Source organism: Rattus norvegicus, chromosome 16 (genome assembly GCF_036323735.1).
Source record: "Rattus norvegicus strain BN/NHsdMcwi chromosome 16, GRCr8, whole genome shotgun sequence".
Lineage (NCBI taxonomy): Eukaryota > Metazoa > Chordata > Mammalia > Rodentia > Muridae > Rattus > Rattus norvegicus.
Genome location: NC_086034.1, coordinates 29692805 through 29709938, shown reverse-complemented (window position 1 = coordinate 29709938; position 17134 = coordinate 29692805). Strand labels below are relative to the sequence as shown.

At 44.3% G+C, this 17134-nt stretch overlaps 1 protein-coding gene across 3 annotated transcripts in view; it reads right to left on the bottom strand.

The window, feature by feature from the left end:
* Klhl2 (kelch-like family member 2) overlaps nucleotides 1-17134 on the bottom strand; it is a 112612-nt gene that overhangs the window by 29844 nt on the left and 65634 nt on the right. For all 3 annotated transcript variants that reach the window (XM_039095083.2, NM_001419565.1, XM_063275213.1), the window contains one exon: nucleotides 10428-10590. In XM_039095083.2, the coding sequence (XP_038951011.1) occupies nucleotides 10428-10590 (163 nt within the window). The remainder of the gene's footprint in view (nucleotides 1-10427; nucleotides 10591-17134) is intronic.

Here is a 17134-nt window from a genome sequence, read left to right as displayed (position 1 = left end):
CATCCCTCTATATTCTGGGATTACACGCTTTACCACAACCCTGACAAACGATGTCATATTCCTAATTAATGGCTGGTGTAAAACACGTCTGAATTGTGTACCCATCCAAGCAGGATTTGCTAGTGTCACAGTGGGTGAGCCTCCAAGTCTAGGCTGAGTGGACAGCTCCACTTGTGCCAGGTGTGTGATAAGCACATTCGGTCCTGACACTGAGAAGGCAGGAGGAGGATGGTGAGTTTGATGCCATGACTCCATCTTGAGAACCTATCTAAAAAATAATAATAAAACAAAACAAATCAGTGTCCCATCATGGGTAAAGTAAGAGCCATTAACAGGGATCATTGCATACTGGGTGTATACAACCACATACACGGTCATGTGAACCTGTAAGCCACATTACCCAATGCATGTGTGGGCCCCAAGATACCTGTAGGAGTGTCCAACCTTTTAACATTGCTACATGATGTTGCCATCTACAAAGTTCACATAGGAGTAAAATTTTTAACAAATCCTACATGCACACACACACAATCTCATAATGTTTTCAGTACGTTTGCCATGTTTGAGCTGGGACACAGTCATAGTTGTCCCTAGGTGCACACGGCCTGTGGACAGGTAGGACACATCTTGGGGTAAAGAAAAGCCTGTCTGTGTCACAGCTCCTATGCATAATCTCTTTGAAAGTGAAGCAAGAGGCTAGAGAGATAGCTTAGCAGTTAAGAGCTTGCTGTACATTTGTAAGAACAGCACATAAGGGCCTATGACCCACATAACAAGCCACACAGACTATGAATGCCTAACCCCAGGTCCAGGGAGAGGGAGGGAGACAGGTGGATTGCTGGGGTTAGCTAGCTTCCAGCCCAGCCATGACAATCTAAGCTGCAGGTGCGGGACAGAGTCTTCAAAGGCGCGGGTGGAAAGCAAGAGAGGAGAACACAAAGCCTTCTTCTGTCTCCACACATGTACATATGCACCCTATCCACACCCACTCCCACATACGTGGGCACACACACTCACACACACATCCACAAATAAATAAATAAAATTTAAATATAGGGGCCAGCGGGTAGCTCTGTGGGTAAAGGCGTTTTTACACAAATCTGAATGCCTGCTTCTAACTGCCAGAAGCCACATAAAAGTGAAGGGGAGAAACTATTCCAGAGTCATCCTCTGACCTCTGCATTTATACCATGGCACACATGCACCCACACCTACGGACATCACACATATGGAAAAACAATAAACGAAACATTTTAAATAAAGCCAATCTTACCATTTCTTGGGACAAAAGTTTGATTTCATTCTTGTTAAAGAAAAACAAGGGATATCAAAGGGCAAAGGGGAGTGCATAAGCTGTTGTGGAAACATGCAACATGCAAACATCTCTAATGCATGGGAACTGCTTGCCTTCTCAGTTTTGACTGAAATGAGCCACACTTAACGTTTACGTGAAACTCTCACCATAGGGCAACTACTTCCCAGATATATATCTATACTTACACAGGCACATAGATATAATGAATCCAATATCTAACAATAGCAACTTCTCAATGCCATTATATAAAAACACATCTGGATAGAAACCATAGGAAGACAGGAAGGTCTGTCTGTTATTTTACATAATCCAAATGATTTATGTCTGGTGCTTAGCTCAGGACATGAAGGGCTCTCATATGACTACTACTAATAAAATAAAATGATATAGCTGAACTTCTCCAGCCTCAATCCACAAAACCATGGAGCCCACAGTGTCTTACAAACCTCCACGGTGAACCTGTGTGAGTGTGTATGTTGGGAGCGTATGACTGTGTGTGTGTGTGTTCCCGTGTGTGAATGTGTGTGATGAGTATGCATGTGTGTGTGTGCATCACACTGAAGGTTAGAGGGCACATGGACAGCTCCACAGAGAGCAGCTCTCAAATCTCCTCCCACACACATACTTGGCCACTTGGGAAATGACATACTACAAGTTACCCACTACCATTCTGTGCAGTGACACAGCTCTGACCTCAAATCTGGAGACTGGAACTTGTAAGGAGCATTGATTTTAAAAATTATTTAAAAATTCACCAGTAAGCACTGTTTAAAATACAGTGTAGCCATGCAATGGTCTAGTCTCTACATGTTAAAAGGGAGGCTTATAACATAAAGACAGCTTTAGGAAAGACAACTAAAGAAAAGACTATAAGGCTTAGCTCCCTATATATAACATACTAGCTACACAATGTTACACGTGTCATACATGCTAGTCACATACAGAAGGGAGACATATGTATATGGTAATATGTATAAGATATAAAAGTAATAAAATCTTGGGAGTAGCAAAAAATAGTAAGTGCAAAGCACGTATGCAATGAGTCTGTATCTAGAACAACTTAACATATAACACGATTAAAAAACAAGGGTTAATAGATATAGTTCCAAAGGCCATACACAAACACCCAAAAAAATTACAAAAAGACATCAGTGTAACTCATCAGCAGAGAAATGGAAACCACACCACAGACAGCTAGCTATTCAAAAGCCCATGCTCCCTTCAGGTCTTAATGGTTCCATTGATGTCAAGTCTAAATTAGTTAACTCTTCTTCTCTCTGTGTGTGTATGTGCGTCTGTCTGTCTGTCTGTCTCTGTCTCTCTGTCTCTCTCTCTCTCTCTGTGTGTGTGTGTGTGTGTGTGTGTGTGTGTGTGTGTGTGTGTGTGTGTGTGATGTGTGCCACTGAGCACACAACTTTATGGCCAATTCTCTCTACAGTGTAAAATGTATCCCAGGGATCAACTCAGGTTGTCAAGTTTGCCCAGCAAATGCTTTATCTGGTGGGTCACTTCTGCTCCTCCCAACTTACTATTAATTGTGATGAAATGTACCACTTGATCTTCTAAGGTACAGGTCAGCAATGTCACAAGCTTACACTGACGTAAAACAAAAAACAAACAAACAAACAAAAACCCCGCAGGGGGAGTTGATGCAGATGCCATGGAGGGTGCTGCTTACTGGCTTGTTAAACAGGCTTGCTTGACCTGCTTCTTACAGCACCCAGGACCATCAGCCCAGAGGTGGTACAACCCACAGTGAGCTGGGCCTCCCCAATCAGTTACTAATGAAGAAAATGACCTACAGGCTTACCTACAGCCTGATCTGATGGAGGCATTTTTTCAGTTGAGGCTCCCTCCTCTTCAATGACATAAAAACTAGCCCTGGCTGACCTAAAAAACTCTCAGTGTAGACCAGGATGGCTTCAAAGATTCACCTGCTGCTTCTTCCAAAATGTTGGGATTCAAAGTGTGTACTACCATACTGGGCCAAACATATTTATATTTATGTGCACGTGTGTGAATATGCTCAAATTGTGCTGCTGAGGCCGGAAGAGGCAGTCACATACCCTGGAGCTAGACACACAAACAACTGTGAGCTGAGCCACAGGGGTGGGTGTTAGGAATTGAACTCTGGTCCTTTGGAAGGGCACAGCAAGCATTCTTAACTGCTGAGTCACTTCTACAACCCCAACCTTTAAGTCTTGGTACTTTATGTTACTGCCCCTTATAGCACCGACATTACTTCTGCGTGCCATGTGCAACAGAGCAAGATTAATGCATCTCATGAACCTCTTCACAAGTTCACAAAGGGCGCTGCATTCTCCCAAATGTTCTTTCCTTCCTCAAGGACTCCTAAGTTTTGGGATCTCCTTGTACAATAGGCTGGAAGTCTTCATTGCTACAATGGCTACAAATTTAGGCCTCAAATAATAGCCTTTCCTGGAACATGAAACTTGGATTTTACAATTAATACAGTTTCTGTCTAAACTTGTTCTTAAAAGCTCATGTGATAAGTTTTGGCTTCTAACTATGCTATTGAGAGGGCAATAGACCGTGAGGGTGCTAATATTATAAATGGATTATTTGTATTAGTGCAAAGCACCCTTAGGAAGCAGGGTTTAGCGGAAGGAAGGAGGTCATGGGAGGGGGTTGGCTGTTTTGCTGACATGTATGTCTGCGTACATGTGGGCCTGGTGCCCAGGAAAGGCAGAAGAGGAAGGTACAGATGGATGTAAACCACCATGTGCCTTCTGGAAATTAAATATGGGTTCTCTGGAAGAACGGTGTTCTCAACACTGAGACATCTCTCCAGCCCCAGTCCTGAGGCCCCTTCCTCTTTGCCTCTCAGCTTTTGTGCAGAAGAGAGAGAGCAGCTTCCCTTTCCCATGCCTTTCCAACATGTCCTACCCAACCACACATGTGCCCAGTGGCTGTGGCCCTCTGAGCCCAAACAAAGCCTTCCCTTAAAGCACTCAAGTATTGCCAGAGCAATGAAGAAGTGATTTAACGCAGTGGCTATGATCTGATGTGGGCAGAACAGAACGGGATACCCACTTAACCCATCTGTAGATATGAGTAGATCACTGACTCTTACTGAACACACTATCACTGAGGGCCAAACATGGCCGGATGAACGTGACTAACACAGTTCAGTATCTGTCACTAAGGGAAGGCATTCTTCATATTTCTCACTAGGGAAGAGGAAAGGCTGGCAGCCATCGCACAACAGCAATGATTGTGCACACTCAAAGCCGCCAGCAGAAACACAGGGCAAAGAGCAATGGATCATTTCAGGGTGTGAGCTCCCTTCTACTCATACGATCTTGCTTCAGTCAAACACTACTTGTTTTAGTGCTGAAGAGAAAGCTCAGTGGTTAAGGACACTTGCTGCCCTTCCAGGGGACCCAAGTTTGGCTCCCAGAACCCACTTCAGGTGGCTCCCAACTGTCTATAATTCCAGATCCTGGAGATCCCAAACCTCTGCCCTCCTGGCCTCTTGAGGCACCTGTGATCAGTGCACACACCCACATGCACACATGCACCTACATATAATTTTAAGCAATAATAAATTATTTCTTAAAGTATTATGTTTTCTTAAAGCTCTGGATTTTTTTTGTTGTTGTTGTTTGGTTTTTGTTTTTTTGGCCCTCATTCTTAACTCTATTACCAACATAGGCTTTCACCCCATCACATCAGATCCTTTCACTCACATATTATCTAATCACTTACAACACAGCTTTACTAGAACATTAGTAGTTACTCTGCCTGGAGTAGTTTACCACTGGCCACTGAATAAAGCCTATGAGCATTTAATAATGAGGTTGCCCTCCCCTGAGTCATTAACATAATGGCCATAGAGAATACTTTCCAACCAAATGGATTATGCCATTGGTATACAACACATATCAGATATATATACTGCACTATATATTACACAACAGGCATATGCAATCTTCTTGAGTGTATGCCTGTGGAAGAGCTTGCCCTTATTAAAGCAGTCGAAATTTCCTCGTGTCTCTCCAGCAAAGGACACGAGCTTATTGATGAGTGGAAGAAAGGCAGTCGAGACACGGCAAGCATGTGAGCATTTGCCAGCACCTGGGTCTAGAAGCAGCCCAGTCTGTTAGGCAGAGCATTCTGGGGAAAGTAAGTACCTACTTCCTCTTCCTGCTCCTACTTCCTAAAATGACAGCAGGGCTGCCACAGTTCCTACACATGGTGACACCGAGTCTCTGATACTCAACCTCTAGGGGGAAAAACGAACCCTCGCACATTTCCTGCCACCAGTTACTTCACAGACACAGAGGGCTGAAAACAGCTAACTCACTCACCCCTGCTAGCAAAACTGCCAGCAAGCAGGGCTCGAGTGTGGTTTAGCGAGACGTAAGCGAGGGCCACAATGGGTGCAAGGATGCGGAAAATGACTAATGCTGAAGAAACTCCATGCAGAGTGGAATGAACGTGGTTAAGAAGTGCAGGCCGGGGGTTGGGGATTTGGCTCAGTGGTAGAGCGCTTACCTAGGAAGCGCAAGGTCCTGGGTTCGGTCCCCAGCCCCGGAAAAAAAAAAAAAAAAAAAAGAAGTGCAGGCCGAGTGCTTGTGTTTTCCAGAGGATAAATGAACACTGCACAGACCCTCGAATGATCAGCCTCAGTACGCACGTGACACACTCAAGCCGGGCGCCATTACTTAAATCGCCTACTCAGCACGGTGTTTCTTCTGAGAGAGCGGCATTTGAATCCTAGTCTATTCTGGCAAGACATTTACACCAAGCAAGGCCTGCTTGCCTAATTATGGGAGGGTCGACACAAAAACTTAAGTTAAACTTTTGCAGAATAAAATCTTGTAGAACTGCTTTTGGTCGGGTATGGGGGGGTGCATACTTGAAATTCCAGCCTTTGGGAAACTGAGGCAGGAGAAGAGGTCCAAGTTTGAGGCCCATCCTCATCTACTTTTGTCTTGAAGAAGGAAAACAGAAAGGCAATGGGCGAACCACTTTTATAGAGAGAAAGGCGTACTCCACATGCAAGTTACCTTCCGAGCGCTCTAAGCAGGAGCAAAAGCCATGGAACCTAGAGCTCATGGACCGCCCACAGCAGCTCGGGCTGACTCTGAAAGAAATGGTCAGTGAGTGTAGTCTGCGCACTCACGAGTCTTACAGGAGAAATGGAATCGGAGACGACAGACTTCTGCAGAAATATGAGTGCATGAGAGGAGAACGATGGTCAGCAAGGCCTGCAATGAGCTGAAATTGCAGTCTGAGGAAGCAAGGCAGTCCACGCAGGAAAGACGGTACTGCAGGAACTAAGAAGAGGCCCTCACTTGCGCCAAGAGCACACTCAACGACAAAGTGTGGAAGAAAAAGATCGCACAGGAGCACAGACAAGGCTGCCTAGAGGCCCGAGGGAAGATGGGCAGCGGAGAGAATGCCAACTCTAAGGCCGCAGCCGCCATTCCCGGGTCGGTGAACACTCAGCTTTGCACTGTTGTCTCTGTGCTCCTCAGTCCCGGGGCCAGTGCTCACCCTTCTCCTTCTGACAGGGTGAAGAGCCAAGGCTGGTGACAAGACAGAGCAGTGGTCAAGAGGCTGAATGACTTCCCAATGAGCTGGAGAGTGGCCTCACCGACCTCTGCCTGTGACACCATGCAGAGCAGTACCACACTAAGACAGAGGAAAGCACATAAAACACTGAGACATCTCAGACAGTAGGTGTTGACGGCCTAGTGGAGGGAAGCACTGGGAGGCAGTGACGCAATGGCCCAGGGCTGAGGAGGACACAGACAACACCTCGAGGCTGAGTGTTCACCAACCCGGGAATGGGCTGCGGCCCTAGACCGGGAATGGGCTGCGGCCCTAGACCTGCAATGACACTTTCAGGTTCCCCAAGGTCAGTTACAATAGAGCCAAGTACTTTCCCGTCTTCAGAGTGGTCAGTCAGGTGAGGTAGAGATGCCATGAGGACTCCAAGACTTTTCTCCTCTTGTTTTTGTGTGAAATCATGAAAATCAACTACTGGAATGAAGACTTTAAAAAGTTCATATTTCAATTTATCATTAAGATCCAATTTCCAAAGTATCTTCTTCACTAAAATTATTAAAATGCGTCTAAGCGGATGAGCTGCAGTGAGTTGGGAAATGTCTAAAATACACACATCACCTAAAACCCACGAGAAGACTGTCCCAGCCAGCACAATCCTAGGAAGTCAGTAGTGGAGGTCATGGTTAATTCCTCACTCAAAAATTTGATTTTATCATCAATCCTTAGCAATTATATCAATTAGTGGATTTTACCGTGACTTTATTTATTTATCTAATGGGGGTGCCGTAGCACACATATGGACACCAGAGGACAGTCTGGGGAAGTCGGTTCTCTACTTCTCCCACACGGAGCTTACATCCCATCAGCCATGATGGTAAGTGCCCTACCCACTGAGCCACCTTACCACTTACTCCATTCTCTTCCTCGTCTTTTGAGACAGGATCTGAGGAGCTAAGGCTGACCTTGAACTCCCATGTAGTTAAGGATACACTGTGATAACTATTTTAAACCAGCATGACTTTCGTGCGTACACCTCTCTACAGAGTTTGCAAAGAAGGTTACATCTGAAAGACCCTCTACCAGTTGAGAGCTCTTCCAATTGGATTATAAGCACAGTTCTATTTTTTTATTTTTTTGGTATATTTCTATCTTTTCATAGTAAAAGATGTTTCAAAATATCACCCATAAACCTAAGAAACTCAAGCAAATGTAAAATTCAGAAGCAAACATAAAAGCAATATAATCTTTAAGACGAGACTCTAAATTAAAATATAGCATGCTAAAAATGAAGAATCCATGTTTCTGTGTACTTTTACAGAAAATGTCAGTTACTTTTTCTTCTCAAAAATAAAAAATCATGAAGGACTCTACACAGTAAAGACACAGATTTTCAACTTTGAGAAATTTTTTACCGATCCTGTAGTGTTCCAAAAGAAATCCACGGCTTTCAATGAGAGAAAGGCGTAGTAGAATGCACGAGTCTCCCGAGAGCGCGGCTAAGTGGTGCGCTGGTCTTCACCCTCCGAGCCGGCACACGCGCCAGTGTGGCCCGTCTCCACTCTACTCTTTATCTTTTGCATTCATCTTGCTCTGCTCCCCTTCCAGCACCTCCTCCGCATTAAGAACCAACATTTATCAAGCGCAGTGTCAACAAGAAGCAACTCAGGGGAGACAAGCTAAATAATGATCGCTTTATACACTTAAAAAAAAAAGCCTACCCCAGCAGTCCTAATGTAAATCACTTAAAACATACAGGCGGCCTCTAGCTGATGGAGACTGCATTGCTAAGGAGTACTTTCTATTTGGCTGGAGAACAACACTATTGACACAAGGAACACATCGGTGAATTTAAAGCAGCACACTACAGCCATCGGTCTGTTAGGGACCGTCCTCCATTTACTTAAGCATGGGTTTTACAAGCTCATCTTCAAATCAGCTTCCTGGAACCCTGACTTTATAACAAGCAGCTAGGCCAGCAGGCGGCCCCCAAAGAAACCCATATATCTCCATCAGGCCTGTTTTGGAGAGTGGGTAGAGCAGGGTATGGTGGCTCTCTGAAATCCTAGGACTCAGGGCTGGGGCTCAGAAGCTCAAAGGCCAGTCTGGGCTACATTAAATTAAAGGGGGTGGGGTGTCGGTAAGGCAGTGGTGACCAAGCACTTATGCAAAATTTACACCTGCAACCTCAGCTGCTGAGGGAGCTGAGGCAGAAGCACCCTAAGCAGGAGACCGCAGGTTTGAGCTTCATAGGCAACTCAGTGAGACTCTGTCTCAGTAAACGTGAAAATAAAGGGTTCTGGGTTCAATTCCTACTGATGGGAGAAAAAGAGGGGGCGGAGCTGGAGAGGAGGATCAGAGGCCAGAAGCACTTGCTGTTCTTCCGGGACTCGGGTTCGATTCCTGACACTCACACTGCAACTCACAGCCAATTCTCACCCCAGTTCCAGGGCACCTGTTGTTTCCTACCGACCTTCACTGGCACTGCACACACGTATACACAGATGTATGTGCAGGCAAGGCACCACACATCAAAAAATAAAATAAATGAAAGGTGCCTGTCACCTCGGAGTGGTGCCCAGTACTCATAAGGCCAGCACTCTGGAAGCAGGAGAATGACTGCAGTTTGAGGGCAGACCCAGTCTCAAACAATGAGTCTGCAGAAGCTATGGGAGTGCCGCCTATCTAGCAGAGTGAATTACAGTTTCTATCAGCTGCGTTTCTGGAAAGATGGTTTAAAACAGTATGACGCTTCCTGATGAACGTTACACATGCATTTTTAAATGTTTATAAAGTCAAGAATACAAGCTCCCTCTATAACCCTTAGCTCCATCCAAAGGCCAGACACCAATCTCTCCTCTGTCCATGCGGATGGTTGGTCCGAGCAGACCACACAGCAGCCACATGTGTCCCTCTGCTGACACCAAAGGCAGTCCTGGCCCCCACATATACAAACAGGAGGCCATACTGGGTCCCACCTTTCCGCTCTATCTGCACACAAGAAGATTTCATCACTTTAAAGATGAAACTGTTTACATGGATACAGTGGAAAAGGTATAAAACCTTACAAAGGCAAAATAATTGAATCGTGCATGCACACAGTCTTTCGTATGCCTATGCACTCAAACGAACACCTAGGGATCCAATATTTATATAAGGAAGCTATCTTATCATTCAGCCCCAATAACTTGTATTTTGTTTTATTTTTTGAGACTAGGTCTCATGTATGTCAAGCTGGCCTCAAACTATACACACAAGATGGCCTTAAGCTCATGAGGGCTGGGGCCCTCCCCAGCCTCCCAATTGTTGGGGTTACAGATGTCCATTCCCAGTCCCAGTTTATGTGATGCTAGAGAATTAAACCCAGGCAAGCAAGCACTCTCCCGCCTATGTCCCCAGCCCTCTAGTTGCTTCTAAATTCAGAATTTCAAGACTATCTTTCAACTTTGCGGTTCTATCATTCTGAAATTTCAAACATAACTTTAAAACGTGCAGACCCAGAAGCCTGACGTGACTTTCCCCAGTCCACTACAGAACCACACGGATCTCAGACCCCGTTAGGATCTGTTACACTTGCCTGCATATGTGTTGGCTTTATTCAGGAGGTCTGTGCATGCATGCATATCGGCAAAAGCCCGGATTCCTAAGCAGTTGACAGGGTGAAGCTGGGATTCTAAGAATTCACAGCATGTCTTCTTCACATCCTGTAACTGTAGCAGGCCAGCTGCTGGGAGGAGGACCTGCAACACACAAGTGAGACACTTAGGCGTCGGCGGGCCGCTACCCTCCCCTGCCAGCCCTATATGCCCTGGGTCCAGCCACAGATGACTGCTAGCACCTGCAGCCGTACATTCTACGCAAACGAAGGAAATGAATTATTGCGAAAATGGTGACGATTCTCCGATTCTCCAGAATTTCCACAGAATCTTTCCCGGCTCTCCCCAGTCACATCAGACATCACACAGGATTCTCTGAATGGTCCACTGTATGAACATAAAGCGTTTGCTTGAATTTTTAAGCTTTTACTTGGTAGAGTGTGCAAGTGTGCTAAGTGTGAAGACCACGTGTGAACACATAGCCTCCATGTGTGTATAAAAGGACAGACTTGGTGTTTGTCACTTCTCTCGCCCACCTTGACGTGAAGTCCAGGGATTGAATTAAGGCAGCATGGCTTGCCAGGCAAGCACCTTTACGTGCTGACCCATCTCCCCAGCCCTCTTACATTTTTAAAACACAAACTGTTAGGATGCTAGGGGGTGCTGTGGTTCAACAAAATGCTTTGTTCCCTTAGGGTAAGGAGCCACGGACTTCCAGGATTGGCCAAGGGATGGGCCCCAAGATACATAACACAAGAAGACCTCATTTCATAGAAGGCTCAGAGTTCTACTGCCTGACTAATGTAGCACCCTGCTCTGCCTGGGAGACAGTGGAGGGGGATGGACACTTCAAATTCAACCTGAGTCTCAAGCTCCGACAGACAGTTTCTCTAGAACTCTCATATGTATGCTAAGAAGTAATACACGAAAGGTAACTGCCTAACAATGTTTAAATGTGTATTTGTGTTTAAGTAACTCCAAACAATTTAATGTTAATCACAAGTTAACTGTAATCGTTGTAATACGACTATATACATCATCATCACTTCCATGCCTTTCAAATAGGTCAAAAGTGCAAACATTTTTCTCTACAAACGAATTGGCATGTTACCGTTTTTAAACACTACATTTGAAAGTCAAAGATAAGGAAATAAAATTATTTAAAGTCATGAAGTTCCTGCTGTTCTTATGAAGGCCACCTCCCCTGTCCTCCAAGTCAACTACTAGAAGATTTTAGAAGAGACCACATTAGCAGAGAAACAACCTAAGTTCCTTCAGGGGTTTTAGGAAGGCATTGAGTTGCAGCTCAGTGAGAATGTGTGGGGGGAAACCAGTATTACTTTACTATGCATTACACTGCAGCCCCAGACAAAACAACTTATGATATCTCTGTGATCTTCCATGTCTAAGTAATAAGACGAATGTGGAGAAAAAAACGTGTTTCTTTGGGGGTTGGGGAGATCACAAGCTACCCTTACTTTCCCACATGAAGCATGGGCTTCACTCCGGGATGTGGGGCTGTGTGTGTGTGTGTTTGTGTGTACACTGATGCCATACACGCACAGCAGCAACTATCACCATTAAACACTGAGACGTTTAATCTTGACTGAGCCCCCGTCTATTAACTACCATTTTCTCTGAAAACACAGACAGGCATGTAAAGCTAACAGAGGAAAACCAACATGTGAATAACACACAGATGAGGTGATCACAGCCAAACTTGCAGTGTGCAGAGCGCAGTTTACTGCGTTAAGAGAACGACTCTCCATGGAAGGCTTTAATTGGTTGATCACGTTCACATTGAAAGGATATTCTATGCGTGGTACAATTGTGCTCTGAAGCAACATAAAATACCTTCCAAGACACTTAACAGCACAGCTCTTTAATTTAGCAAACATACGTAGTTTCGAAAGTGGTCTTCCGTGTAATATTCGTTCTTTGGAATTTATACAAATAAACCGTAACGATCACCCATCTAATCGGCTTTTCCCCAGCAATGACACAGTACTTTTCAGTAGGTTCCACCGTACTGATAACAGCAGACTGGAACGGGGTGAGAAGAAAGAAATCAGCTTACATACTAGCGGGGGCTCAGATCTGGGGAACTGACCTGAAGAGCAGTTTGTTTACTTCAACCAAAAGTGCCAAGGCGTATCATCTGCCTCAGCAACTGAGTCCACCAACTCACTAGCGTTCACAGGCTCCTCTATAGAAAAGGCCCACCTCAGCGTGACTGTGGGTAAAAGTGGAAGTCGGAGGTGGGGACCTGAATCACACAGAGACTGCTTAAATAGTGGCACCATCCTTCAGTGGGTCACCTTCCACGAAAAAAGTATACAAGTGGAGAGTGTCTACAATACAGTCTCAAGTGAAAACAAATCAGTAAACAGTGTATCTATTTTAACAGCCATTATACCCCCTCACATATATATGTAACTATCCAAGAAAGCAGTTAAGGCAGGCTTTAAAAATATTTTAAAGACTTTGCGCATGTGCCTATGCGTGTGTGTGCGCGCGCATGCACACAGTGGCCACACGAGGGTGCAGGCATTCTCCTTTATCTTTCTCAGCCTGTTATTTTGGGTCTGAGTCTCTTCCTAAATCTTAGGCTCTCACTTTCTTGGTTAGTCCAGAAGCTATCAAGTCTCAACACGCCGCTCTCTCTACCATCCTCCTTCGGGCCATGGTTACAGTCAGACACCAGATGTCTGCATGTTATGTGGGTACTGGAATCTGTCCCCCCATGTTCATGAACTCACAGAAAGCCTTTCACAACTGCTGAGCCCTCTCTCCAGCCCCATAATTGTCATCTATCTGCTTTACTGGTCTTAAAGTAATTCACTAAGACGTGCAGAGCCACTCCATTAGAAGGTCGAAAATCATTAAAATTATAGAAGTGTGCGTCTGCACGCGTGTTTGAAGGCATAGGTGGAGAGGTGCTTTTGAGAATAGACTACCTGGACCTTTTTTTTATGGATGTAACAATGAGTTCACTGTTTTTACAGGCTTGAAAAAACATATGTTGAACATGTGTGTCAACTGTATAAAACATTTATTACTATTTTTATCTTGCTAGTAAATCTTTACTTAGTTTTGTGATGTAACTTTACTATGGCCAAACTGAAAGAACCCATAATTATGTAATTAATTACATGCAATCCCAAAACAAACAAAAATTTTTATCTCAGCTTGTCAACATGACATCTGGTGACCACTAGTCACTCATATTTCAACAGTAAAGTAGCTATGGCCACATCAATGACCTACCTTTGAATCAATTAAACAGCTGGTTAAAACAAAACAGAATATAACATATCAAACAAACCACACCCCATTACCAGAACCACTCAGTTAGCAGAAAGCCTGGGGTTATGTACCTCAGGCTGTAATCAACCAAGCTTCCAATCTGCCTCACCAAGAATCCAAACTCAAGAGGTGTTAAAGAAAATGTCTAAGTCATATGGCCACGCCATGGGAAGCTGGGGATAGAACACAGTTAGCCACTTCTGGTTCACCAGTCCAACACTTTCACCCCGTCTAGGTACAGAATGGGGTTTTCATCATTTCTAAATACCCCACACTATCCTTTTCATCACAGTGCCAAACACGACCACTCAATAAAATCACTCTCAGAGTAGCTTCCATTTAATATAGTATCAGGACAGGCAGAGAGCTGGCAGTCAGTAACACCTCATTATCCTCATTATATAGAAGTTAATACAGAGCCTTGGAGAAGCTGTGTAACTCACCTAAGGCCATACATATGATATGGAGATAAGACAAGCCTGTTATGTGAGTAGTATTAACCAAAATGGGGTAACTATTTCAGATAACACATAGACATTCTGTGTTCATGGTTCACAGTGCAAATCAGACGCTGGAGAGATGGCTCAGTGGTTAAAAATGCTTCTAGAGGACTGGAATGCAGTCTCCAGCACGATGGTTCCAGGGATCCAACACTCTTCTGGCCTCTGTGGCCACCCACGTATGGAAATACGCACGCACGCACGCATGCACGCACACTCTTTAAAAATTAAAGCAATGTTGTGCACCAATGTGGCTTACTGAGTTGAAAAACTGGATACAAAGTTGGGAGGCCTAGGAAGTGGGGATGGATCTAGGAGTAGTTAGGAGCAATGCAGGAAATATAGTCAAGGTACACTGTATGAAATTCTCAGAGAATCAATAAAGTATAACATTAAAAAAAATAAAGGAACAGTAGTGTTTCTAAAGGTTGCCTTGTATTTATTTAAATTATATAAGCACTCTTACATAAGTCCATTTAAGCAAAGATTAAACCAGTGTAGAGAAAGGAATTAAAAATTTTATTAGGATTCATAACACCGGACAGGGCAGAATCCTGAAGACGGCAATGCAAAGGGCTGGACTTTGGAAAAGGCTGATTTCTGAGATCAAATTTACTGTCTCAGCTTTCAATATTCACTGCAATTTTACATGTCGGTGAAAGGATACGTGGGCTATCATAACACAGGGCTTATCTTCTTCTGTGTTGGGTAAACTGTACTATAGTTTCACGACAGGAAACCCAGAAATAAGAAAGGGGGTTTCTTTCTTTATCTTTTAAAGCAGGATCTTAATACACCATATCAGCCTCAAACTTGTCTTCCTTCTGTCCTTAGAGGTAGCATCCCAAGTGTGTGGCACCTTGACCACCTCAGAAGTCATTTTCAGATAAAAGTATCTAGTCATGGCCAAGCGTGGTACAAATACCTTTAATCCCAACACTCAGGAGACAGAGGCAGGCAGATCTCTGATTTCTAGGCCAGCCAGAGCTACATAGGGACACATTAGCTCTAAGAAAACTCACAATACTAAAGATCCAACAGATTTATGTTTATAAAATTCTGTTTTTAACTTTCTAGATGAGTGGATCTCAACCTTCCTAATGCTGCCGCCCTTACATACAACTCCAACCACGAAATTACTTTGTTGCTACTTCCTATCTGTAATTTTGCTACTGCTATGAATGGTAATGTAAGTATCTGATAAGCATGAGAGTTGATATTTGACCCTCAAAGAGGTTGTGACCCACAGGCTGAAAACCACTGTTCTAGATTAAAGAAGCAGTGGAGCAATGGGGGGCTGCTGCTGCTGCTGCTGCTGCTGCTGCTGCTGCTGCTGCTGTCGTCCGTTGTTGTTGCTGTTTGGTGGGGAAGGAGGAGGAATCGAACGCAAATGGAAAACCTCATCCCCGCTAGAAATGCTCTACTGAGCTAGATCGCCAGCCCCAGTCGTATCTCGTAGGAGAGTGGAATGACACTGGAATGACACTGGTACAGTAACCTCCCAGACATCTCTCATGTCTCGTTTACCTAACAGAAATGTTCCATTTACTCCCGCTTCAGTGGTATTAGCCCTGAGACTGAGAAAAATAACCCAACATCATTGTAAGATCCCTGGTACATTCTGCAACATCAAAGAGAGCAACTGTGACTTCCTGCAGCTCTGAGAGACAGGACAGAGAGAGTGCCTACATCTCATGGGGTGTGTGTCTGGAGGAAGGCCACGCTCTCCAAGCCGAGACAACCCCCTTGGGTGTGTGAACCTCTGAGAGAAATGTAGAGTGAGTGAAGATTATCCCTTCCCTCTCCTTCTGCTCTACTCTTTCGGTACTGAGCCCCTCCACTTCAGCGCTGACACTGGCACCACCAGCTCAGTCCTTTACAGTCGCACTGGTACAGCGTGAACCGAATTATTCTTCAGTATTGGTCCCTGCATTGATTGGCTAACTCCCTAAAGAGTGTAAATTCTATGGTAGTAAGATCAAATCAGTTTTATCCATGCTGGACTCTCGGGTCCTAGATGAATACCTATACACCCCAGAAATCAATCTACCGGAATAGAAATCAGTTTGTTACTGTGTTTTAAAACCGATACAATTTGGAGTCCTTCTTAGTCAGAACTGCACTCACTATTTAGGGGGAATATATTTGCATGTGACTTTTCTTTGGTCCTACCTCAAAATCCTTTCAGCCTGACCTCTTACTTAAGCCACCACCATAGTGACCAGCTCCAGAGCTGACAGACTGCCTTTATGGAGATATCCTAGAGCACCACACCTGGGTCTCTGCCACACTCCTATCCAACATAAAACAATACAGAAACTAACTTCTACGACGAATAGACAGTATGGTATCCTTTTTAAAAATCTATTTTTATTTTATTTTTTGAGACAGGGTCTTACTGGCTGCCTTGGAGTTCACAATTTAGACCAGGCTGGCCTTGAACTAATAGTCAATGAACTCATACTGGCTTACGGCCACATGTAACTGCAGGTGTGTGGAGTCCAGAAGGGGATGTTAGCCAAATTACACCAGTACTGGGAAATGAACTTGTGTCCCCTGGAAAAGTGGCAAATGCTTAGCCATTCAGCCACCTCTTTGGGTCCTGTCTTTTCCCTTTGTGTGTGTGTGTGTGTGTGTGTGTGTGTGTGTGTGTGTGTGTGTGTATGTGTGTGTGTGTGTGTGTGTTGTGTGTGTGTGTGTGTGTGTGTGTGTGTGTATTTAAACAGAAAGATAGGTCAAGAAGGAATTCCCACAATTATTTTGGAGACTATCTCCACTTAGTGGCAGTATAGAAGTTTTATATCTATACAAAATGTTCTTCCTCTTCTAACAGCTATGCATTTGAATGGTCACATATTACTTTTTAAAAAGGAGAAGCAAGT